Source organism: Bombina bombina, chromosome 6 (genome assembly GCF_027579735.1).
Source record: "Bombina bombina isolate aBomBom1 chromosome 6, aBomBom1.pri, whole genome shotgun sequence".
Taxonomy (NCBI): domain Eukaryota; kingdom Metazoa; phylum Chordata; class Amphibia; order Anura; family Bombinatoridae; genus Bombina; species Bombina bombina.
Genome location: NC_069504.1, coordinates 484804905 through 484830143, shown reverse-complemented (window position 1 = coordinate 484830143; position 25239 = coordinate 484804905). Strand labels below are relative to the sequence as shown.

The window sequence follows — 25239 nt, the reverse complement described above, 5'->3', positions numbered from 1 at the left end:
CACTTTACCCTCAGTGGGTGTCTTCAAGCTGCCTGGCCCTGTTCCTCGGGACGAAGTCCTTAGGAGGGATGAAGAGGCCAAAAAGGGTTATCGTTTCTACTACGACAGGAGACATTCTGTCAGGCCTTTACAGGAACTGAAAGCGGGCCAAAGTGTCAGAATTAAACTGGATGATGAGAAGAAATGGAAGACGCCTGCTACGGTAGTGGGCCGCTCTCCAGAACCAAGGTCTTTCACAGTCCTTACAGAGGGAGGGACGGTTACACGCCGTAACCGAAGACATCTTCAGCCTGTACCTGAGAGTCTGGAACCGGATACCTCAGTACCACCGCCGGTGGGATCCCCTGTTCTAAGAGAGGTGCCTTCCCCTCAGCAAGATCACAGCGGGGATATATCTTTGCCTCCAGCAGACTCTTGTTCACCATCTTCTGTATCAGAGGACAGTTCATGCAAAGTTACATCAAGCGGAAGAGTGGTGAAACTTCCGGCCCGATACAGGGACTGACTTTAGCTAGAACAGTGACCGGAAGTATGGGCAGAATAATCCCATGGTCACTGTGGACTAGGGTAGTCTACCCCGATGTCCAAGTCAGGATGTAATTTATTTGTTCATGTTTTCTAATCTATCTGTTTTTATAATGTTCAAAAACAAAATGTTGTTGTATACCCTGTTGGTGTACCTTGTTATTTATTATATGCAAATGTATGCTTTGCCTTTGAAAAAGGGGAAGATGTGATGAGAGCAGGATGTGATGTCACTAGTATGTGGGCGGGGCTTAGGTTCAGTGTCTGTGTCGCAGTTAGTTTAGTACAATCAACCTGACTAGATGTGTATTGTTATGCTCTGCAATAAAATAGAGTTGTACCATCATTGCTGTGTCCTGCATATGTCCTGCATCTCATGACATTCACTAAAAAAAAAAAATCTCATCGCAGAAAATGAAAAAAAGTTCTGCCTCTGGGGTAGATTCCTCACATTTAGAAGCCTTTATGTTGGTATCAATTTTATATACAGTTGATCTGAACCATAGACATAGGGTGTCCAGTATTTTTGTACATATTTTACTGGATAGCCTGCTAAAATACTGGACACTAAGACCCCTGTCACCAAAATGTAAAGGGCCTTCTAGGCCTTTATGCATTAGAAATATGGCTCAAAAAGAATTTACACTGTGCATTTTATATTATATGTGTCACATGCAACCATGGGTGTGTTCAATTATTGCTGGGTGTTTACTTTTGGCAGTCAAGTGGGTCACATGCATCACTACTATGTACATGTGTTACTGGCAACCAATGGGATAACATGACTGCTTAATTTTGAAAAATATATGTGGTGGGATCAAGGGTGGGGCCTAAGGTTGAGCTTTTGTTGGGACATTGTGTGAAACCAGCTACATCCCATGTCTGGCCACCTATAGGTTATCCAGTATTTTTTGGAGCACAACTGGCAACCCTATACCTTGTATAGAATGTATGCATCCAGGATTCCAACCACTAACAAAAAGGAAGATGAACTGCAAACAGGGAGTTCACTTAGCATGCGCAGGTGGTCCACCCACCCTGCAAAGGGGGTTAAACTGAAACACAGTTAAAATACCATTTGGGACCAGCAATTCTTTGACCCAATCAGTTGTAGCTGCACAATTGCCTCCACTGAATGATCACTGTCACTTTTTGCTCAGAATCAACAGTGCTCTATACTCAAATGCCCTAATTTATTTGAGGATAACCCCCTTATTTATTTTGACTAGAGTTTAGAAAACTCATACACTATTGTTTGCAACCTTAATAATTATAATAAAAATATAAATGTTCACACATTTTGTTGTAGAGTTCTCACATGCCATGATATATACATACAATAACGGTATAGTTTGAATCTGCTGGGTCTGATGGTAAAAACAAACATTGTATTTGTGGGTTTTTGGAAAAAAAAAAAAAAAAAGCCTACAGTGGGGAACTAAAATGTGAGCAGGACCTTAAAACTCCTAAACAGCTCAGCACAGGGGTGGCAACGATTCAGCAGTTAAGGAGTTAATTGTATTTAACCCATTTGCGGGGGTTAAACGCATAGAGTTGAAGAGTCAGTAGTGTAAAAATTGCTTGTTCTAAGGAATTTGCGTTTTTTTCTCTCTCTCTCTCTCTCAATATAACGGGACTTTAAAACCACAGTATATAGTTTTTATTAAAATAAATGCTTTAAGCATACACTACAGACCCAAAAGCAAAACACGTTTGGATTAAAGGAAACCGTATAACATGGAATCCTCGGGGCTCAATTTTGGACTGTATATTAAATTAACGTTTACATATAGGTAGCAATACCACCTCACCCCAGTATTTTGTGATTAAAAGCCACCACTATCTCAATTTCCGGAAAACAATAAAACATATGCTATGATGACTGACAACGAGAATAACGTATACAAAGCTAACCCCAAAACAAATATGTCCGCATCAAGTGTTACACGACCTCAATTACGTTACTGCGTAATCTATACGCACCTTCCGCTCCGGTATGTTGTGTGGTGATGTGGATGATATGGAGCCTCACTCATTTAATTGGGTTAACTGCTGCCCGCGTGATAGCTTTTCTAACAACTGATTGGTTGATGAGGGAAGCCACTCCAGTTTGACCCTGTTGGTTCTACAGTGCTCAGAGTTGCACTGAAACTGAAAGGCTTTATTGTGACAGCTAAACTGGTTCAGCACCGGGAGCCACCAGCTCATTCATTTACTAAAATGTGTAGATGCAGCTAAATTAACCGAGGTGCGGGCTGGACGAGAAGTGTGCCTTGTTAGATGATTTGTGCAGCTGTATTGGAACAGCCCATGAGTTAGCTAGCTGTCTAAGCTTGTGATAGTGGGATGAAACAACACTAATTAATTTGTTAGTTGAGTTACGGTATCCTCGATCAGAAATGTGGGGTAAGACAGTGTGTATTGGGCTGCTAGCGTTTGCATTGGGGTGTCTCCATCACTTGCATCCTGAGATCCCAGAAGCAGCGTTTGAATACATATCTTCGTCTCTGAGGAGCATCACCTACAGGGATTCTCCCCCCTCCTCCCCATCCTTGGAAGAATCGCTCTCTGATTCATGGAACCGACTAATTGTGGCCCCTGGCAAGAGCTGGGGGAGGGTGGCTGTGGGGTAAGTAGATAGCAACTGTTTCAGTGACTTAGGGTTGTCAGGTAGGGTTACCAGTTGTGCTCCATATAATTACTGGACAACCTATAGGTAACCAGGGTAATAGGTGGGATGAGACAATGCCCCCCCAAAAGCTTAACCCCTGGGCGCCACCCTTGATCCCACCATGTATATGTTTTACAAATGAGCAGTCATTCGATCTCCTTGTTTGCCAGTAACACACACATGCATTAGTGATTTTACCTCCTTGACTGCCAGGAGCACATACACACAGCAACGATATGACACCCCCATGGCTGCATGTAAAACATGTAATAGAAAATGCAGTTTTACTTCGTTTTGGGTCATATTTGTAATGCAGAGGCATATAAGGCCCTTTACATTTAGCTGACACTTCAGAGACTTTAAAAATATTGGCATTTAAGTGTCATGTATTTTTGTATAGATTTTACTGGACAGTCTGCTAAAATACTGGACTGGCAGGTTGAATAGTGGACACCTGGCAACCCTATGGCTAGGTGTCCAAATTACCACGGTTTGTGTGTTACTGGCAACCAAAGAGGTAAATTTATTTATTTGTATGTTACTGGCAGCTAAGGGTTAAAATTACTGTTCAACTTTTTGCGCTAGTCGGGATTGTGCTCGTATTACAAGTTAAAAGTAAACTGTTTTTGCTCTAGCAGTAACCTGACTAGCACAAAAATCCGAACTTAGAATATCGCACGCGCGTTCTCGTATTCCCCCATAGAAGTCAATAGAGAAAAAAGTAACATCCTACTCTCGTGCAAAGACAATTGCATATTCTCATTTGCGCTAACCCAACATGAAAATATGAATATTTCATTTTCCAATGTTCTTTACATAACATAATCTGTTCTATTTTTTTATAAATAAATATTGCCACATATATCTCATGCTTTTTGAACAAATATATATTTATACCTAGATAGGTAGGTGTGTGTGTATGTGTATATATATATATATATATATATATATATATATATATATATATATATATATATATATATATATATATATATATATATATAGGAACAGACGTTTGCACTCTCAGGTCTTTTTTTCAATTTTTATTTTGGAACGTTTTCGGGGTATTATAACCCCATCATCAGCAAAAAGACCTGAGAGTGCAAACGTCTGTTCCTGTATTTTGCCATATCTTTGCACCCAGGCTGTTGGCAATTGGTGGGTTAAGCTGGAAAATGTTTATTATATATATATAATTTCCATGCAAGGTTAGCACTCTAGTATAACTTCTTAGAGCCTGAGTCACAAATGAATATAGGTATACAAGAAAGACTCTTCTCTCTTTTTCATAGGTTTTTCAACATTTTTTTGGCCGAAACGTTGGAAAATAAATGTTGAAAAACCTATGAAAAAGAGAGAAGAGTCTTTCTTGTATGTATGTATGTATATATATATCTCAAAATAGCAAGAGTATTGCATTGAGCAATGATACTTTTTTTTTTTTTATTGGACTAACTATACATTTATAAGTTGACAAGCTTTCGGAAGAGTTCCTTCCTTTATCAAGTCCGAATATGTGAATGTTTAGAAGCGCACCCCGGCAGCTGAAATTCTATAGTGTGCTGGTTCCCTGCTTGTTTAATTTTATTTATATATATATATATATATATATATATATATATATATATATATATATATATATATATATATAATTTTAGTGATGCACCGAAATGGAAATTATGGACCAAAACCGAATCTGAAAATCCAGGATGCACTTAGCCGAAAACCAAAACAGAAAATGTATTTTTTTCCAAATGATTTTAAAATTATTTTTTTTTAGTTTTTTTTTTTTTTTTAAAAAGGGCAGAATCCGGTTTCTTTATGGCATGGTAACAATATAGTAGGTAAAGTAGTACTAATGGTAAGTACCTATAGGTGCCAAATATTTTTGTAATCAACAAGCACCTGTTGGGGGGGGGCAATATAGCACTAAGGAGTGCTTTACCCCTGCAATTATTTAGGAAAAAATATCACTGAATAATACAGGAACGATTTTTAACCATTCATACTTTATCTTTATTGGTTTAACTATTCAATCATACACGTTTAAAAACAATTAAACTCTCTAGATATCAATATATAGCATAGATGTGTGAATAATACCTCTGAGAATCATGTATCTAGATGTGAAACATTATACTTGGTTTGTATGATATCAAGCAGTCAGATACAAACATTATCTTTTGTAGCCGGCTATTAGGAAATTCAGAAATAATGCTGTAAGTGAAATAATGTTCTTTATGGCAGGGAGTGGTGAGAGCTGTCTAATATTATCTGTCTTTTCTATTCTATATAGTCTTTGTGTATAAGGTTTGTACTAACAAGCTTCTATGTACTTGATTTGTCAGATAAAGAAAGTAAAATTGGTGTTGAGTAACTAAGAAAAAAAGGAAATAGAGGTAGCATTTCAGCACTTAACCGCAAGGGTCTCTACACAAGTCACAAGAAGAAGTGATAGAAAACAATTTATAAACAAGGTCTGCCATATGGGAAAGCTTGTAGATTCATAGAATAATCTTACAAAAAATGGAAAAAAAAACTCCTAGGGTCAGATAGCGGACAGTTTTTGTAAGGAAATGGGCAGCAGTCTCTGGTTGCCATCATTGTCTCTCTAATTTATCTCTATCATTAGTATTTTGAGAAAAAACTTCCTTTATTAACACTTCATGTTCAGTTGAAGAGGCAGATATATTTGCTGCTGCTTGCATATTGTCTACTACAAAACCTTCCTCTCTTATTCCCCCACAGAGTGAATGCCTGTGTGGATATCGTGCTCTCTGGAGTGAGCTTGTTGCAGGCGCTGGGTTTATCTCCTAAGTCTGCAGGTGATCATTCAGTCTTAAATACACAAGAGGAACTGTCTGAGACCTTCCAGCACTACATGCGGTTGGGGGCAGCTGCGGAACGCTTCTATAGTGATGGAGACAGCTTCCAGCGTATCTCTGCAACTGCCTCACGGGACCCTGGGGCACAGGTAACTACAAAACTGTTGCTGTCAAGCAGTAAATAAACACTTGTACACTGATATCAAAGTTTTTTTTTAAACAGATGTGTAGCATAATCCACAAAGTTTAAAGGGACATGAAAGTTAGAGTTAAACTTGAATCCTTCAGACAAAGGCCCCTATTTATCAAAGGTCTTGCGAACCTGATCCGACAGTGCGGATCAGGTCCGCAAGACGTCGCTAAATACGGAGAGCAATACGCTCTCCGCATTTAACATTGCAACGCCGCCCCCTGCAGACTCGCGGCCAATGAGCCGCCAGCAGGGGTGTCAATCAACCCGATTGTACTTGATCGGGTTGAATCTTTGTGACCGCTGCTTCATAACTGCTGTTCCTGGTGAGCCTGAAGACTCGCCAGAAACACGGGGCATCAAGCTCCATTCAGAGCTTGATAGATAGGCCCCAAAGCATGCACTTTTTTTTTCTATTATACTTTATTTTCTTGCTATCGTTTGTTGAAGAGTAATCCTTGATATGCTCAGATGTGTGCATGCCTAATTGCAACAATATTTGTAACAATTATATGTGTGTTGCAAACACTGCTGTCCTATTGAGATTCACAATGTTTAGCATTGTAACAAACCCTGCTGCCAAACCCTTCCAAATAAAGCAAATTGTGGGTGGAGTTTGGCTATTGAAAAACATTTGTTAAATTAAGGTCTAATTTATTGAAAGACTCTGCTAATATATTGTAATTACAATATGTTTACTGTCTCTTTAAATGGACTATTGCATAAACACTAAACATAAAACACAAACAACATTCAATACTATTCTTTGCCATAGCAAGTAAATCAGTGATCGACTGTATTTAATGAACCATTACTATCTTCTTTTCTTTTTTCAATTGCTTCCTTTGAAAATATAAAGTTTTGTACACTATGTTTGATATAATAGTTTGAGTTGAGACGTAATATCTGACACAAGCTCAGCTTAGCTCAGGCCTGACTATTAACATAAGGAAATAATGACAAATTGTATGAGAGCTTCATTGTCAGAATAAATATCAAATGACTTGCAGACAAGAAAATGTTCTGATAGCCTTCTTTTAAGGTTGTTTGTAATATTTTCAGAATGATACATGTTATGGCTAAATTAAAGGTCATTATGGTCTATTGCTCATTGATTGACATGGACAGCTCCCACATACAAAATTTGGCTTATTCAGCCCAGGAACATCTTTTGAGTGGCTATGTCCTGACTCCTCGGCTGTTAAAGAGAGGCCTATCAGAAATAGCATTAGATAGGCCACACCTGTCTATTGATTGCAGGGATATGGTATCCCTGAGATCACATACCTATCAGTAGGTTGCCTCCATTACATGAGATACATGCTGCGATCAGCGTATATCTCATGCTGTAGCTGGATGCCTGCGTGTGAGGCTACACGCTGCGATCAGCATGTCGGAAGCCTCTTCTTACGTCAGAAATGATGAATCCGGCTTCCTCCAATTACGGCTTCCCCCCCGGGGGGATCATGGCCTGATGCAATGCTGTGATTGGAAGAAGCCGGATTCGTCATTTTGGACCAGCGAAGAGGGCTTTTGATGGGCAGAGGAAGCGCTGCAGTGGCTGACAGGATTACAGGGAACCACAACACCTGCTTGAAAAGTTTTTAACTAACTTTCTTTGATTAAGCAAAATAAACTAACTACAATTCTGCATGCAGTCTTCATCTTACTGCATTCTGTTGCAGAAAACAGCCTTTATTAATGATGATCTGCAGCCTACAATCTGCTATGTCTGCTGCCATATTGTGAAGACTTTCCACTACAGTGGGTCATGTGACTAAACCGGCACCTCTTTTACTAACACAGAGGAAGCAGAGGGATCACTGCAGTGTCTTCTAAGAACGGTTTCAGTCACTGCTATAATTATAAATACCAAGAGCAGGGAAGGAAGTAGGAGGGGGAGAGGAATGCACAGGGGAAGAAAGGCTCAGGAGACAGAAAGAAAACTCCTGCTGCAGATATAATTGTAACCAGATACTTCTGCATTTATCTACGTTACTTACAGCCCTGAGTCTCCCTCCCCCTCTCTGCTTCCTTCCCTGCTCTTGCTATTTATAAATATAGCAGTGTCTGAAGCCGTCCGTCTTTGAAACTGCAGTCCTCACTCTGCTTCCTCAGTGTTAGAAATAGAAGGTGCCGTGTGAGTCATGTGACCTACTAATGTTGAAGACGTGCGTTACAATATGGGAGCAGACATAGCAAGTGCTAGGCTGCTGATTAAACTTTAAATTATAAAGCTGTTTTTCTACAACATAATGAAAATATGAAAAGACAGCATAAATAATTGATAGTTTATTTTGCACAATAACAACAAGTTAGTTTAGAACATTTGAAGCAGGTGTTGTGGTTCCCTTTAAAAGGTAAGTTTTTGAAGAAAAGGAGGGAAATGTCAATTTTGATAAATTAAAGTACGCTTGGTTTTTAATAGGTTTATTAAAAACCGGACACTAATTCATCCAAATTTACCTTCACTTTAAAGTGATAGTAAAGTTGCTCCATATTAAAAGTAGCATTGGCAACATTTTTATAAATAACTATGAGTTTAATTCATTGTTTTTTTTTTAATTTTAAGTATTATTCAAGTAATTAGTAAATTGCACCTTACATTCTATTGACCCGCATTCCACCCGGCTCTGAGTCACATTTATTTTGTGTGTGACGTATTCTTCGGCATCCAGTTGAAATCCTGTCCGTTAGGCGGCCACAAGTTCAACCTAACCGCTCCTCTATCTAGAGCGAATGCGCACATCTTATTGCATAGGGAACAAGCCTGGTTGCACATAGCGAACAAGCCTGGTTGCTTACGTAGAGAGCGGGTGGGACTGCTCTCTACATCAGAATACAGCATCTAAAATTAGATATGCAAATTCTCAGTTTTTTTGCTTCAAAAATACTGTTTTGACACAGTGATCCTTTTAACAGGATTAAGACAGCAAACCAGAAATTACTCACTTTTTTTCTTTTTGGAACTCATCAGTAGGAGATAGATTTCTGGTTGCTGCATTGGTAAAGCTATTTTCATGGTTAAACCAAAATTCATTAAAATTATGGGGGGAGATAAAAAACTGAAATTAAACTTCTCCATGTCTCAAAATTAAATCAATGTAAATATTTGCATAGGAAATTATTATATCTAGGCAAGTATCCCCGCTTGCTTTTCCCCAGAAATTCTTAATATACAATGTTTCCAATGCACAAGAGAATTGTGGGTAAGATATTATCTCCCCCCATAATTTTAATGAATTTTGGTTTAACCATGAAAATAGCTTTACCAATGCAGCAACCAGAAATCTATCTCCTACTGATGAGTTCCAAAAAGAACGAAACAGGCTTGTCTAGTGAGTGATTTCTGGTTTGCTGTCATAATCCTGTTAAAAGGATCACTGTGTCAAAACAGTATTTTTGAAGCAAAAAAAATGAGAATTTGCATATCTAATTTGCATATCTTACCCACAATTCTCTTGTGCATTGGAAACATTGTATATTAAGAATTTCTGGGGAAAAGCAAGCGGGGAGACATGGAGGATTTTAATTTCAGTTTTTTATCTCCCCCCATAATTTTAATGAAATATATATATATATATATATATATATATATATATATATATATATATATATATATATATATATATATATATATAAAAAAAGCATATGCATTTATGATTTCTTGACCATTTTTCAGAGAATATGAATAACACAAAAACTTTTCTTTCACTCATGGTTAGTGTGTGGTTGAAGCTATTTATTATCAATCAACTGTGTTTACTCTTTTTAAATTATAATGACAACAGAAACTACCCAAATGACCCTGATCAAAAGTTTACATACCCTGGTTTTGTCCTGATAACATGCACACAAGTTGACACAAAGGGGTTTGAATGGTTATTAAAGGTAACCATCCTCACTTGTGATCTGTTTGCTTGCAATTAGTGTGTGTATATAAAAGGTCAATGAGTTTCTGGACTCCTGACAGACCCTTGCATCTTTCATCCAGTGCTGTACTGATGTTTCTGGATTCTGAGTCATGGGGAAAGAAAAATAATTGCCAAAGGATCTGTGGGGAAAAGGTAGTTGAACTGCATAAAACAGGAAAGGGATATAAAAAGATATCCACTGAATTGAGAATGCAAATCAGCAGTGTTCAAACTCTAATCAAGAAGTGGAAAATGAGGGGTTCTGTTGAAACCAAACCACGGTCAGGTAGACCAACTAAAATTATAGCCACAACTGCCAGGAAAATTGTTCGGGGTGCAAAGACAAACCCACAAATAACTTCAGGTGAAATACAGGACATGTGGTGTGGCTGTTTCAAGATCCACAATAAGGAGGCACTTGAAGAAATATGGGCTGCATGGTTGAGTCGCCAGAAGAAAGCCATTACTACACAAATATATATAATGAATGTGTGTGTGTATATATAATTTTCAGGATCCAATCAGCCAATCGGAATTAAAGGTGAAAAAATCCTATTGGCTGATTGGATCAGCCAATAGAATGTGAGCTCAATCCTATTGGCTGATTGGATCAGCCAATAGGATTGAAGCTCAATCCTATTGGCTGATTGCATCAGCCAATAGGATGTTTTCACCTTTAATTCCGATTGGCTGATAGAATTCTATCAGCCAATCGGAAATTCAAGGGACGCCATCTTGGATGACGTCACTTAAAGGAACCTTCATTCTTCAGAAGACGTGGTAAGAAGAGGATGCTCCGCGCCCGATGTCTTGAAGATGGAGCCGCTCCGTGCCGGATGGATGAAGATGCCCGCTTGGATGAAGACTTCTGCCACTTCGTTGAAGACTTCTGCCGGCTTTGTTGAGGATCGATGTCGGGTCTTCAAAAACTGTAAGTGGATCTTCGGGGTTAGTGTTAGGTTTTTTTAAGGGTTTATTGGGTGGGTTTTATTTTTAGGTTAGGGTTTGGGCTAAATGCCCTTTTAAGGGCAATGCCCATCCAAATGCCCTTTTCAGTGCAATGGGGAGCTTAGGTTTTTTTATATAGGTTTTTATTGGGGGGGGGGTTGGTTGTGTGGGTGGTGGGTTTTACTGTTGGGAGGTTGTTTGTATTTATTTATTTTTACAGGTAAAAGAGCTAATTTCTTTGGGGCAATTCCCTGCAAAAGGCCCTTTTTAGCGCTATTGGTAGTTTAGTTTAGGCTCGTTTTTTTTTTTTTTTTTGGGGGGGGGCTTTTTTTATTTTGATAGGGCTATTAGATTAGGTGTAACTAGTTTAAATATCTGATAATTTCTTTTTTTATTTTGTGTAATTTAGGGGTTAATAAGTGTAAGATTAGCGGTGTTTAGACTCGGGGTTCATGTTAGGGTGTTAGGTGTAAACATAAATTTTGTTTCCCCATAGGAATTAATGGGGGCTGCGTTACGGAGCTTTATGCTGATTTTTTGCAGGTGTTAGACTTTTTTCAGCCGGCTCTCCCCATTGATGTCTATGGCGATATTGTGCACGAGCACATAAAACCAGCTCACCGCCCTAGTTGGGCACTTGTGGTGCTTGTATTTTTGTATCTGACTGTTTCAAATAAAGCTCCTTTTAAAATAAAAAAATAAAAAAAAAAACCCAGCTCACCGCAGCTTTCAGCAGCACTGGTATTGGAGTGCGGTATGGGTTTTTGTAAACCTGTAATACCAACGCTGTAGGGAAGTGAGCGGCGACAATAACATGCAAGTTATTACCGCACCCCTCATAACGCAAAACTCGTAATCTAGCCGATTATTAGCACTAGAACGTTTTTGATGAGAGATTTCAATTTGGGTTAACTGAAAAATCTATAATGTGTCTTTTTTTTTTCTTCTTCAATTTTAGCACTTTGTGGGAGGAAATGCAGCACTCATTGCTCAGAGACTGGCTACTCATCCTGACCTGGAGGTATTTGGGCACCTAGCCATCTGTTTCTCTTCCTTCCCTAGGTTTATTGGTCACAGTCACTATTATATAGTAATTAGCCAATTGTTACATTTTTAACAAAATAATGAACTTAATATTTTTAAATTAAAGGCTTGAAATAAACAACATTTTACAATTACATATAATATGGGTCATATTTAAATGATATAATGGGAAGGCTATTACATGATTAACATAAGTCAGATGTGTTAGTATTGCAAACAAAACCTCTTGTTCTGGAAACATAGGTTGTCCTTTGTGGTCCGATTGGCCCCAAACTGCATGAACTGCTAGATGAGCGAATCTTAGTGCCACCCGCATCCTTGCAGGAGCAGGATGAGTATCACCTTATACTGGAATACAAGGCAGGTAAGGGACATATGGCTTGTTGGATGCCCATCTGCATCACTAATATTGCACAATGAAAAGGAAACTAATACACACCTAGCAGCATACTAGACTATTTCTAACTTGCATATTTGTCTGCCCTTTACTAACAGGAGAACAGTGGGGCTCTGGAAGGGCTCCTGCTGCTAACAGGTTCATTTTCTCCCATGACTTGTCTAATGGTGCTATGAAATCGCTGGAGGTTCTTCTCTCGAGCCTGGAAGATTTCCAGCCTAATCTATTGGTGCTATCTGGGCTCCATATGATGGAAGGGCTGAGTCGGGAGTCTCGAGAAACCAGGCTTAGAGAGGTAAGGCAGAATAATGTTTGGCTACCCCCCAAACTAATTCTGGTATAAACTGGAGTTGGTTATGAGCACTAGAGAAATTAAATTATTTTTTTAGATTCTTACTGATATAAAAAAGGACAAACTGTTTTATATCCTTACAGCGTCTGGGTAATTCAAAACACAAATAGTAATGGTCCAGTAAAAGAGCGTGCTCGATAATTGCAACCATCACTATTAGCTTTTGTAGAGAAAAGCATTTGCGTTTTGAAAGCTTATAAATACAGCCAGTAGAATGGCCTCATCTTGGCTGTGTCTGCTAGAAAATTTGCAGAGGCCCTTTGTGTTTTAGACTGTGATTTTCAGCAAATGTTGTAGGCATTTGAGTCAACTCACATTTTGTGTATGATCTGACTGTTATTGACCTTTGAACGCTTGAGTGCAACCAGTGTGTATTGCTGCTGTAGAGACCAGGAATAAAGAAAATGCACTGTAACTTTACTTGGCTATCCATAGTCCTATACAGCAGGAACAACTACCCATGTGAAATACGGCTTTGGTTACAGTTAGTGGTATGAAAATTCAACATTGAATTTCTTTTTTATTTCATACACATACAGTTTCTATGTATATTTTATGTTTACCACTACAGGCTGCAGCCTCGCTGTCCTCTGTACCTTCTGATATACTCATTCATTTGGAGTTGGCCAGTATGACTGATGGGGAGCTGATGCGAGGAATTATTTACCAGGTAACCAGTGGGGGAAGGAAAAGGTCTTTTTTTTTTTTTTTTTTTTTTTTTGTGGTTTTCCTTTTGTGTGTTAAAAGCAAAAAAAAACTCTGTAATTTGGAAATAATAATTCCTAAATCCTTTGTATGTCCATTGCTCCTTGGTAATGTAGATTGGGGCCAGCTGCTAGAGTCCCTGCATGACGTGGATTGGATGCTCCACACTACTATATGTGCACAAGGAAAAATGCATGCTTAAAAGGGACACTAAATTCAAAATTAAACTTTCATGATTCAGATAGAGCATGAAGTTTTTAGAGACTTTCCAATATACTTCCATTATCAAATTGTGTAAGTCTTTTTTTATATACACACTTTCTGAGGCACCAGCTACTACTGAGCATGTCCAGGAGTTTACAGTGTATACATAATGAGTGTGCTTGGCTTATGGGTGTCATGTGATACTGGCAAATTGAAGTAAAATTCCCAGTATTTAGTTAAAAAGCAGGCCAAGACCTCACTCTTCAGTAGTAAACATTATTTCCATAACCCCACCTGTCTTCACACCACCCTACAGCGCCCCATAAATAAACCCAACTCCGAAAATAAATTGAACTTCTTAACAGCGAATAAACAATTATTAGTTAGTAGGAGGGCTCAGTTTTGAATGTTAGCTCTCTTGCTGTAGTCCTAATTGGTAAATCTATTAATTATTATTGATTTAAAAAAAATATATAAATAGGAGGAAGCACTGAACAATGCCTGGACAGATGGTGAGGGGATCATGTGCCTGTAAACACATCCTTTTTCCATTTTTTTTGGCATTAATGAAAAACAAATTTTTGTAGTCCAGGTGAAAAAGTTTTCCGCTACCTCTCTGTTTGACCTTTTTAACTATGATCTGAATAGTGTGTGTTAGTGGAACCAAATCAAAGTGCTATGCTTAGATAGATTATAGTTTTACGATTTATAAATAGTAGAATATTTTGCTTTCACTATGTGTTACTGAGCTTTAAACTTTGATCCACTCCTGTTTTATACACTAACCAAATGTATCTGCCACATTGTCCTATAGTTTATGCCCTCTTGATGCAAGTTGAAAGGGGGGGGCACGTATCTTCTTACAGGGGTTGATTGGATTTAAATCACAATGTAAATTACTAGTCAGTAAGACAGATTTAAATTGATTTTAAATGATTTTCATGTTAAGAAATAATAACTTTTTTAGATTATTTTTCAAGTTATATCCGACCATTACTTATTTGGTTATAGATCATTAGATAAATGCATAGATAGTGCTCCTCTGAATTTCATTCATTCCAATGATCTATCTCCAATTTAATAGGTTAATCATTCATATTTGATCAACTTTTCAGCTGTACTTTATTGGGAGGAGAAAAATAACCATTGCCTTAATAAAAACAATTTAAATAGTTTTATTTAACTAAAACAATAACATTTTATTTCATTTTTAATGCTTGCCCTTCCATCCTCACACTTAGGTCCTTGTTAGGGCTGAAACAACTAATCGATAATGAAAGTCGTTGTCAACGATTTTAATTATCGATTAGTTTGATTATCGATTAGTTGTTATGCTGAGCTTCATACACTGTTCAGCGCTGCAGTGCCATCTTACGCCTCCCCTCTCACATGGCATGCAGACTGCATTGCGCAACGGCACCACCTTACTCCTCCCCCCTCCGACGGCGTGCAGGCTGTTTACAGAACTAGAGGCATTAATCTACTCTCATCCTATTGGTTGACGCATAGCTCACGTGACGTCACAGGAAGCTGTATTAGGGGTCGGGTGCTTTACATAGTCATTCTCATCACGTGTTAGAGTAATGTGCATAAGTAGCTTTTATCTCATCCTTGGCCCCAGCGTTTGGTAGTTGGTCAGTTTGCAGTCACAGTTTGCAGTCACAGCGTGCTTGCGATCCAGGTGTTCCCGTTTGCTCTTCTGTTGGTGGTGCTTTGAATCACTAGGTAGGAAATAATTTTGCAACTTTGTCATCTTACTGATAGCGGGCCTGAGCGGGGGGTTGCTGTAGAGTAGATGTAGCTGTGCAGGGACTGGGTACTAGGCACTGTTAGGCCAGACCAGTCAAAAAGTTTACTTTAATTACCTGGTCGGTCCTGCCTAATAGTTCCTAGTACCCAGTCCTGCACAGCTGCATCAGGAAAAACATCACCACTGCACTGCAAAAATTTACCTCAAAAATACAACTTTAAAAACATTTATAAACTTTCAGTTTGTTAGCAAACTCCACTGTTCTATTTTAATTTTATCTTATATCCCTTGATTAAAATGAGCTATGGCACTGATCGAGGAACTACAGTAACACAAGGTAACACATTAAAGTAAAACAAGAGACAAGGTCCCTTAAGTCCCTGCTTGTATAATAAAGATTCTGTCCTATTTTCTGTTTGTTTGTTTTTTGGCAAAAATAAAATAAGCAAGCACTGGGGCGTGTGGTGGAAGGCTGTTTTTTAATTAAAATTAATTCTGTTGCCTTATGGGAGCCTTTTACATACACTAAATTAATCTGTATTAAAGGATCTGGGACTTGGTATAAGACTACAGTTTTGCCTCTGCATTTGTACTTCAGTCTCTCTTTGGGGACAGCAGAATAATACAAAAGTTAAACTACAGGAAGAGTGGACAAAATAATATAATATTGAATTTTTAATCGCATTTCACACATTTAGTGGTTAGGGGTGCTTAGGAATTTTGAGTTGTTGTACAAATGTAAGAAAATTGATATTTTGAAATATACAATTTTATTACACAATCTGTTTTGGACTTGAACATGCATGTTCACACTAATGAGGAAGTCCAGTCTGTGAACAGAACTTATTCAGCCTTAGCCCAGAGAATTACTGAAATAGCGTACTAAGCCAGCAAGTTTTATTAAGTTCAAGGGGGATTTTAAAACTATTTTTTAAAATTTCTTAACATTAGCTAATTAGTCTCTGTGTCAGTTATGCAAAACAGGGGTTTGGGTAATAAATGGATTATCTATCTTTTAAGAACAATAAATATTGGTGTAGACCATACCTTAAGTAATCTTACATTTTTAAATTTTTTTTATCCGATTAATGGAAAAAATAATCGTCCAACTAATCGATTATACAAATAATCGTTAGTTGCAGCCCTAGTCCTTGTGCAGATCAAAATTTAAACATTCATGATTTAGAAAGTACATGCAATTTTGATAATACAAGTAAATATGAATATTCTCTTTATGAAACCCAAACGTTTTCCTTCATGATTATGTCCCTTTAAGGTCTATTTCTCAACTCTGTATCTTTACATTATAAATTTTTGCTCTGAACAAGGGGTATGTTATTTCTGCAGACACAATTTTACAGTTTTGAGAACTACAAAACCAATAATATGTGATATCTTCAAGGTTGAAAAATTGCCCAAAATAATTTGACAGAAACCTCTGGGAGAGCATGACATTGTGAATGGATTAATGGAAATTATTTACCAAAAAATTGAACATTACAGCCATGAATATACATCATCTTGCTATATAATTAAAAACTAATCTACATTTCAGGATGAATAACCTTTAGATAATAAAGTGTGTGTGTGTGTGTATATGTATATATATATATATATATATATATATATATATATATATATATATATATATATATATATATATATATATTACTAATTTTTTATTGAGGTTTTGTAGAAAGCTAAACAGAATAAATGACACATGTCGTAAGTGAGTGCAGTTTGTCATAGAACACAATAAAATGAGATGAGTAAAAGAAAAACCAACAAACATAATAAGTGGTAAAATATTAACTGAAACCTCTATTTTTTACATTTAATAGTTTTCATGAAAGACTAGTTAGCTTTTCACTTATGGACCCTTTGATGTAGAAAAAAACTGATAGGCCATGGTAGTCATATCAGGGACCCTAATGGGCCCAATGACGCTTATTAGAATTAAAAATATACTAGAAGGATATAAACTTATATTAAGTTCAAAATAGTTTTTCAGCGGGTAAACGCCACTTGAGGTGAAGTGGTCTCCTGTGGACCGTAGTACTGTTAGGTAGATATTGTCAAATATAAAATGATATAAAATTTGGGGGGTGAGGTTATGAACTGAGAGAGGGAAGATTCCAAACTATGGAAGGAGCTAGGAGTTGGAACTGTCCCTGGAGAATCTTAGTATAACAATGGAAACTACAGAAAGAGGAAAATGGAGATTTCCCTTTTATGTCCACAGGTAACAGAAAAACGAATGAACAGGAATATTCATGAATCTACATGTGCTAACACCCCACTCCATATCTTAGATTAACTTAGAGACTGGTCATCTATCCTACACCTGCTCTTACACAGTACAGATAATAAAAGAGCCTAGCATCTGATAAGACATGTTCCCGGTATGAAACACCAATGATCGTTACAACAAAGCAGTGCAGTAGCTTGATCTGGACAAATATTTAGTACTGGGATATTTAGGCATGGATCTGGAGGAGGATATGTAGGTATTCTGGAGGTCTAATAGAGGGAACCGGACACTAGAAATGTTGTAGAACCCTCTCATAGGTCTAAGAGTTTTAGCTGTCAGATGTTACATTCCTGACACACGGTACCATGGGACACTAGATTTATGTGGTTAAATCGGGATCAATGTCTTAAGTGGAGTGTGGATGTACTTAGATACAGAAAACCATGACCTAGATGAAATTAACAAGGCACAGATACATAAGAAATATAGTTTGGTGGGAGCTCCCCTGATTAACAAAACTAAAAAACATCTGAGCCACAATGGTGGAAGGAAGAACCTGATAATGTTATAACTCTTTGTGGAGATTTAATGTAGACTAGGAATGTACACTATATTTATGTTGTCAAACCCTGAAGGGCAGTGAAATATCCACAAAATAGTCTCATAATAATAATCCCCTGAGAGCTATTAGTTTAAAAATAGATAACGTCACCCCCATAATGGTTACATATAACTATGGCCTGATGCCGACTGCATGGATTAAAATTATTGCTACAGACACATAACTATCCTCTATACGAAACACAAAGAGAACACAACTTCTAAAAAAAAAAGACTTTACATTCTCGATATGAACCTATGAAAACAAATACTAGAAAAATGTCACTATGCCTCACATAAGGACTTCGTTCAAGCACAGCGATTGTCTAACCAATGCCTGCTCTGGGTTCGTGGGCGATAGTCTCCAGTTCATCTCCTGTCTAGTGAAATAAGCCAGGCATTATGGAATTGCAGAGCTGTGAGACAATCCCCTTTATCTTCAATGAGAGCAGGGACTGTATACCTCAACCGGAAAAGCCGGCCGCTCTTCCCCGGTCAGTATTCAAAGTAGGGACCCAATTAGGAGCCACCCCAGAAGAATAGTGTGCATGTTCCTTAAGCTGCTGTGTAGTTGGGCATTTAGGTGTTCTGATCTCTCCGATCCTTTGGGCCATTGGGAAGGTAAGAGGCATGACAGTATCAATCGTATTCTTGCCTGATCTAAACTGCAAACGCTGTGTCTCAACTTGTGCTTGCAGAGTATTCTCCGCAATAGGGTTTCCTGTCGACTTTAGTGCGGGAATTGACCTCGGGGTTGGAGGATTGACGCTTCACTCTTGAACTACGGTTTGAATCGTAGTGAGGAGATCATGGAAGCTATCAGTCAGTTGTTGTTCAAATGCGTTTAATAAGGCGTGCAGGGTCTCGTGGAACCCCTCCATCTGCGCAGCGGAGAAGAGAGAGCCTCACAATGTCTCGGCAGGCTGCAATGCTAGATCTGTAGCAAACGGTTGAGTAACCCGTTTTCTCGGGGGGGGGGGGGGAGTATCTTGCAGGGGTCTGGGCCTGAGATGGCGTAACTCGCTAGGTTGTAAGATGTCTGGTTCTTGAGATGGCGGCGCTTACTGCATGGCTTCACTGTAGGGTCTGGGTCATTTAGCTCTAATACAAAACGGTCTCTTCAGCTCCTCCAATGTTCTTAGAGGGTATTTGGATAGTTCAATCAAGTATTAGGTAATTTATTTTGTAATTAACCCCTGGTATTAGATCCCATAGTAGGGAGCTCTCTAGAGACACGTCTGATCGCTTCGGTAGTTGGCTCCGCCCCCTCATAATAATGTATAGTTTATAGAAACTATATTTTAAATCTAAAGAAAATCCTAGAAAAATCATTGATTTTTATCCACCCAGTCTTCTTACCTATCCACCAACTATTTAGCTTACTATGTAAACAGTGGCAACCCTTGTAATTCTAGGCATGTGTTGAGAGGCTGGAACTTTTTCAGTATATAGGTGTTTGTAAACTTCACTTTATTTACCTAAGAGCATCTTCAGTTTGTCACTTCTCCAACATATCTATCTACCCATACCAAATTAATCCAGGCTCCTTTGTAATATTGTGAGCAAGTTACAATGCCTATACTACAATGTCCTACATGTGTATACAAAAAAATGTTTATGGTGTCATTGCTAAATAATTAAAAAAGAAAATCTTGTGGATTCATTAAAGCTCACTCTTTTTTTCCCATTATTTAGTGAATCAGTTGTACAGAATAACATAGATACTGGTAGAGCTGGAGAGTCAGGAATGGGCTTTTACTGAAGTTTAAAGTTTTGTGAAGCTGTTAGCATTTGCAATTTACACTGATAGTCAAACCACATATGACAACTTAAATAAAGAATTCTGTTGATAGCTTTTAATTCTATTTAATTGTATTTGTTTCTTTTTCCTCTGTGAATGTTTATACGTTGGTTTTTTTTTTTTTTTTTCTTGGTCAGCAGGTTTTTCCTCTGATAAGCTCTTTAGGACTCAATGAGCAGGAACTTCTATTTCTCACAAAGTCAGCCTCTGGTCCTCATTCCTCTGTGCTAGACTGGTCCGGAATACCAGATGTGGGGATAGTCAGTGACATACTTTTCTGGATCCTTCAAGGTTCCAATAATGGAGCATCCACACTGACACGTATCCACTTCCACACCTTAGCTTACCATATTCTAGCCACAACTGATGGTTTCTGGGATAACCAAGTTGCTGCCGTTGCTGCTGGTGCAAGGGTTGCTGGTGCCCAGGCTTGTGCCAGTGAAACAATTGACCCAGCTCGTGTGATGCTGAAGAGCCCATTGGAGTTTGTCAGCTCTCGAGAAGAGTCAGGAACTATTGTCAAGGTGAGCCCAAAGGAACCTGTTGCAGTGTGGAGTAGGGTAGGAGTAACATTTTACTTCACGCCAGTGCTGATCTGTAAGAATCCTACTCGGACTGTCGGTTTAGGTGATGCCATCTCTGCAGAAGGTCTTTTGTTCTCAGAGGCAAAGGTTCATTGATGATGCACATACCTATCTGCTTAAGAACTTGATAGCAGAACCAAGTTGATTAGTTCTACAGAATACTGGTATACACCATTTATGACCATACTGGTCTGCAAGACATGTGTGGGTTATGAAGGCATTATGTGTTTGTGTATTGGTGATAGCTACAGACCACATTCACACTGGCATCTTTGCCAACATATTTAGCAGTAGGCTGTAGTATATTGAGAATTGTTACCTATATTATGTGAGCAGTGACCTGCCCTTCTCTGTGAGGTACAAGGATCTGTAACAAATCTCTTTAAACTGCAGCTTAAATGCAATACCAGAAAACAGGGGTTGCCTGGAAAAAAATAATGCTTTGAGATTTTAATTTTAGTTGCTAATACTGTGTATAGAGCACAAAGCTTTTCGCCTGTTGTACTGCAGCTTTCAGCAAAGAGACGGGTAAGTAGCTATGTCCCACCACATTCTTTCCTTGCTGAAAGGCAGATAGCCTCTTATGTTTCTCTAGGGATTAAATTCAAGATTGTAAAAAAGTATAACTTGCTAATTTTTTTTTTTTTTTTTAAATATTCTATAACCCAGTTTTTATGATAGTGTTGATTTAGCTCATAAATGTAGCTGCGTGTAGAATAAGCAGAAACTAAACTTTTAGAATTCTAATTTGTTTCCCAAGAGAACTGTTGTACATTACTGCAGTGTTGTAACAGCCAAGATGACCACATAAGTAAGATATGTTCTATCTATCTATCTATCGTCAGTACAGAGAGAGTAAGGAGTAGGAACGTAGGGGAGAGAGCAGGAAAGAATCAATTATATCTAGAAATCCTTGTGAAAGAGCCAAGTCCTAATCTTTTTTTTTCTCAGTTTAGGGTAAACCTAGGTAACAACAAGTTCCAATAGAGGTGTATTCTGCATTGAATACTATATTGCTTAAGTGTATGACTTAAAGGGACATAATACTCAAAATGTGTTCCATCTAAAATAGAATGTTTATAGTGCGTTTTTTTGGAAATGTTTTAATTTTCTTGTGTTAAATAAAAACAGCTCTTCCAGGGTGAGTGGTCCCTATCAGCCAATGAGCATTAAAGTCCTTGGCCCCAATTGTACACAATTATGCACTTCATGTTCGTTTCACATTAAGCTTAAACAGCTTTTACTTAACCCTTTTCATGCACAAATATTTGTAACCCATTTAACTGCTGCTCTTTCACATACCATATAAATAATTTGAGTACCATGTCTCATTAACCCCTTCATTCCGGGGGGGGGGGGCAAACTTCTGATGTAAACACTTGCTAGATCATTGATGCAATCATGTAATGTCAAGACTGGGATCGGATTATGTGGGACTGCCTACGATGCTAGGCACGCCCCCCCCCCCCCCAGTCCAAGCTTCCATTTTCTCAAAGGTTGAGGTCGCAGGTAAACGTGTGGTTGCTTTAAGCAAACTGCTATGTTACCCTTCTAAATTCTTGTAATAAAATATTTAACAACGTTTGAATTTCCATTAGACACCAGCAGTAACTTTACAATCTTGACTTTTAAGCTCTAAAGAAATTGTGGCAAAAATTGTCCCTTTCTCTAGTTTACCTCTGGTGGGTACTGGGTCTCATACTAAAGGGTGATAGTGTGTAGGTTAGTCCCTTTACTAAAGGGGCATTAAACTGAAAATATAAGTCCCAATAAAATATTGACTTAAAGGGACATGATACCCAAATGTTTAAACGCTTGAAAGTGATGCAGCATAGCTGTAAAAAGCTGACTAGAAAATATAACCTGAACATCTCCATGTAAAAAAGAAAGCTATTTTGTCTCAAAATGTCCTAAGTATTCAAACCCCATTGCAAAGGACTTTAAGCAGCAAATCAGCATGTCTGTCCCGGGACCTGCAAGGGAGTGAGCTTTGTGCACACTCATGTTATTTCCCTATTCAGTTTAAGGAAGTTTACTATGTAATCTCATGAGAGTTAAATCAAATCTCATGAGATCACAGTAAAACAGTTCATGACCTCAGCACTGCTGATGCTTATTGGTTGCAGTTCATTTCTTATTTTTTTTTTTTTACCTGCAGCTGAGCAGCAGTTGAGTATAACTTTTAACACAGAACTTACTCTAGTGAGCTGAGAAAATTGTGAGGTAAAATATCTTTTTTTTTTTTTTTACATAGATGCTCAGGTGATATTTTCCTGTCAGCTTTTTACAGTTATACTGCATCAGTTTTAAGTGATTTAGCATATGAGTATTATGTCCCTTTAACTAAAATAAGACAGCTTTGCATTATGCACTCATTATTTTTGTTTTCCTGTTTTTGCTTTAAAATAGCTTGCAATTGTGCCTCTGTCATATTATGTATGGTGAAATTACAATTGACCTTACAACATTATACATAGTTAGCACAGAGCACAAGCAGTTTACATCTATCACTAACTGGCCATAGCAAAGGAGATCAGGAACATGGATTCCACCAGACTTTTCCAGGGTTGTATCCCTGAACTGCTCATGTACACACACACACCCCAATTCCACTTTTACATCCTTTTAAACCCTGTATTAGTATTGTCAACTTTGCAGTACATCTGTCTGGGAATTTTTATTCCATGTCATGAAGTTTTAATATATTTCTCATTCTTACCCCCCATATTAGGGCGTAGCTTTCTTTCAATTAGCATAGAAGTCTGACAAAGGGTTTATTGAGCTGTTCTTCCTTCATCAAGGAAAAAAGTGGTTGGGATTATACAAGGACCAAAATGTTTTATTGGTAATCGGTTTTAGAATTTCCTTTTTGATATTAATAGCTGATACTATTTGCACTGCCAGAAAGGAATTGTTAACTTATTACATTGATCTGGGTGCTTCAGATCTATACCAAAACTTGATGTCCAGTGTCTATTTATTACACTCCCTTTCTCTGCACTGAGGCATTAACTTGAACTGTTACAAGTAATACTAACAATGTTCAATGTTAACCTACCTCTTGGTCTCTTCCTATTTGCTAACTGATTCAGAGGTTAACTTCTTCCTTATCCCCATTGTCTAGTTGCATTGATCACTGGAAAATATTCCTTCTCCTATGTTTGTAATATATCGAAACAAGGCTTTGTAAAAACATTTTTTAATAAAACATTCCCACTTCAATGTATGCTTTGTTGTTTGTTTGAATTTCTTCTTTCTTGCCATGTTGGGAATTACTTGTTTAGTAAAGAAAATGAGTTGGTCAAATGCCCATTTGAGTTAAGCTGTGTGGGGTGAAAAAAACAGAACACATTTGCTGCTAATAGAATTTCTTTATTGTATTACTATTTTGTATACACTTCAAATTTTACATGATGTTGAAAATAACTTTTAATATTAATTTTCAGTGCTCCAAGTCCAATATTCTTAGTCTACATAAGTGAAAAACATTCAGTGCTGGCAGCTTGTGTTTTAATGAGAGCACAAGACGCACATATCTAAATATAGCAGGAATTATAGTAATATAAGCGTATCTCACCCTCTGTGCATACTTGAATTAAGGGGGCATGAAACCCAAATTTTTTCTTTTATGACTCAGAGAGAGAATAAAGAGAAATAGATAGCAAAATTAAATTTGAAAGTGGGTGTTTTTTTTTAATTCTAATTGTATACTCTGAATCATGAAAGAAAAAAGGTTTCATGTCACTTTAACCATTGGAGTTTAATCCTGAATGACTTTTGCTGAGTTGTGCCCCGAGGGATAAATGTGCTTATGATGTTTTAATTCCTGCACTATTAGAGATTGTAATATGGAAATTAAATTATTCGTTTTATCTATTTGTGCTAAAGAACATAAATTATTCCGTTTGATCTCATGTAATGTAAAATAAGTGGCTCTGCCAATCCAATCCAGTTTCTTGTATGAAAGTTTTAAATTAGACATTGCATCATCATATTGGTGTATGAACCAATTTCAATAATCATTGATCCATAAGACATGGCAAAGGTTGTTGCAGTATTGACCACTTCCAGGAGTGAACATACCGTAATTTCAAATTCGTAATAATAATCTCCCCCCAATGAATATAAGTTTTTTTAAAAATGTGTATAAAAGGGCTTGACAATTTGTTTAAAATCTAGTCATCAGAAATGCAGTTTATATTGGGTGCAGTTATAATTAATAGACATACATAGTGTGTGCATATAAATCTGCCAGTAATATACAACACAGTGATTAACTCCCAGTACAGTACCATGCAGATAATGTCAAACACCTGGATCATTAATTAAACTGTTATCTACCAGTAAATACAGAAAATTAATACATTCGCTGCTAGTAATAGTCGGTACATATTAACCCTTTAGATGACAATAACACACAAAGCTGTGTTTTGAGATGTAGCATAATGCATGTTGGAACTGTGACTTTTTAAGGGATG

General features: G+C 37.7%; 1 protein-coding gene across 2 annotated transcripts; it reads left to right on the top strand.

The window, feature by feature from the left end:
- The first annotated feature begins 2636 nt into the window (after nt 1-2636).
- On the top strand, nt 2637-23987 carry ADPGK (ADP dependent glucokinase). Of its 2 annotated transcripts, none has more exons than XM_053717317.1 (7): nt 2637-3154; nt 5945-6170; nt 12032-12094; nt 12361-12481; nt 12613-12809; nt 13438-13536; nt 20318-23987. In XM_053717317.1, exons 1-7 carry the CDS (start codon nt 2925-2927, stop codon nt 20855-20857), a joined length of 1476 nt encoding a protein of 491 aa, XP_053573292.1. In that variant the 5' UTR covers nt 2637-2924; the 3' UTR covers nt 20858-23987. The 2 variants fall into 2 exon arrangements, with proteins under 2 accessions (XP_053573292.1, XP_053573291.1); XM_053717316.1 differs by having other exon boundaries at nt 20315-23987.
- Nucleotides 23988-25239: the final 1252 nt, after the last annotated feature.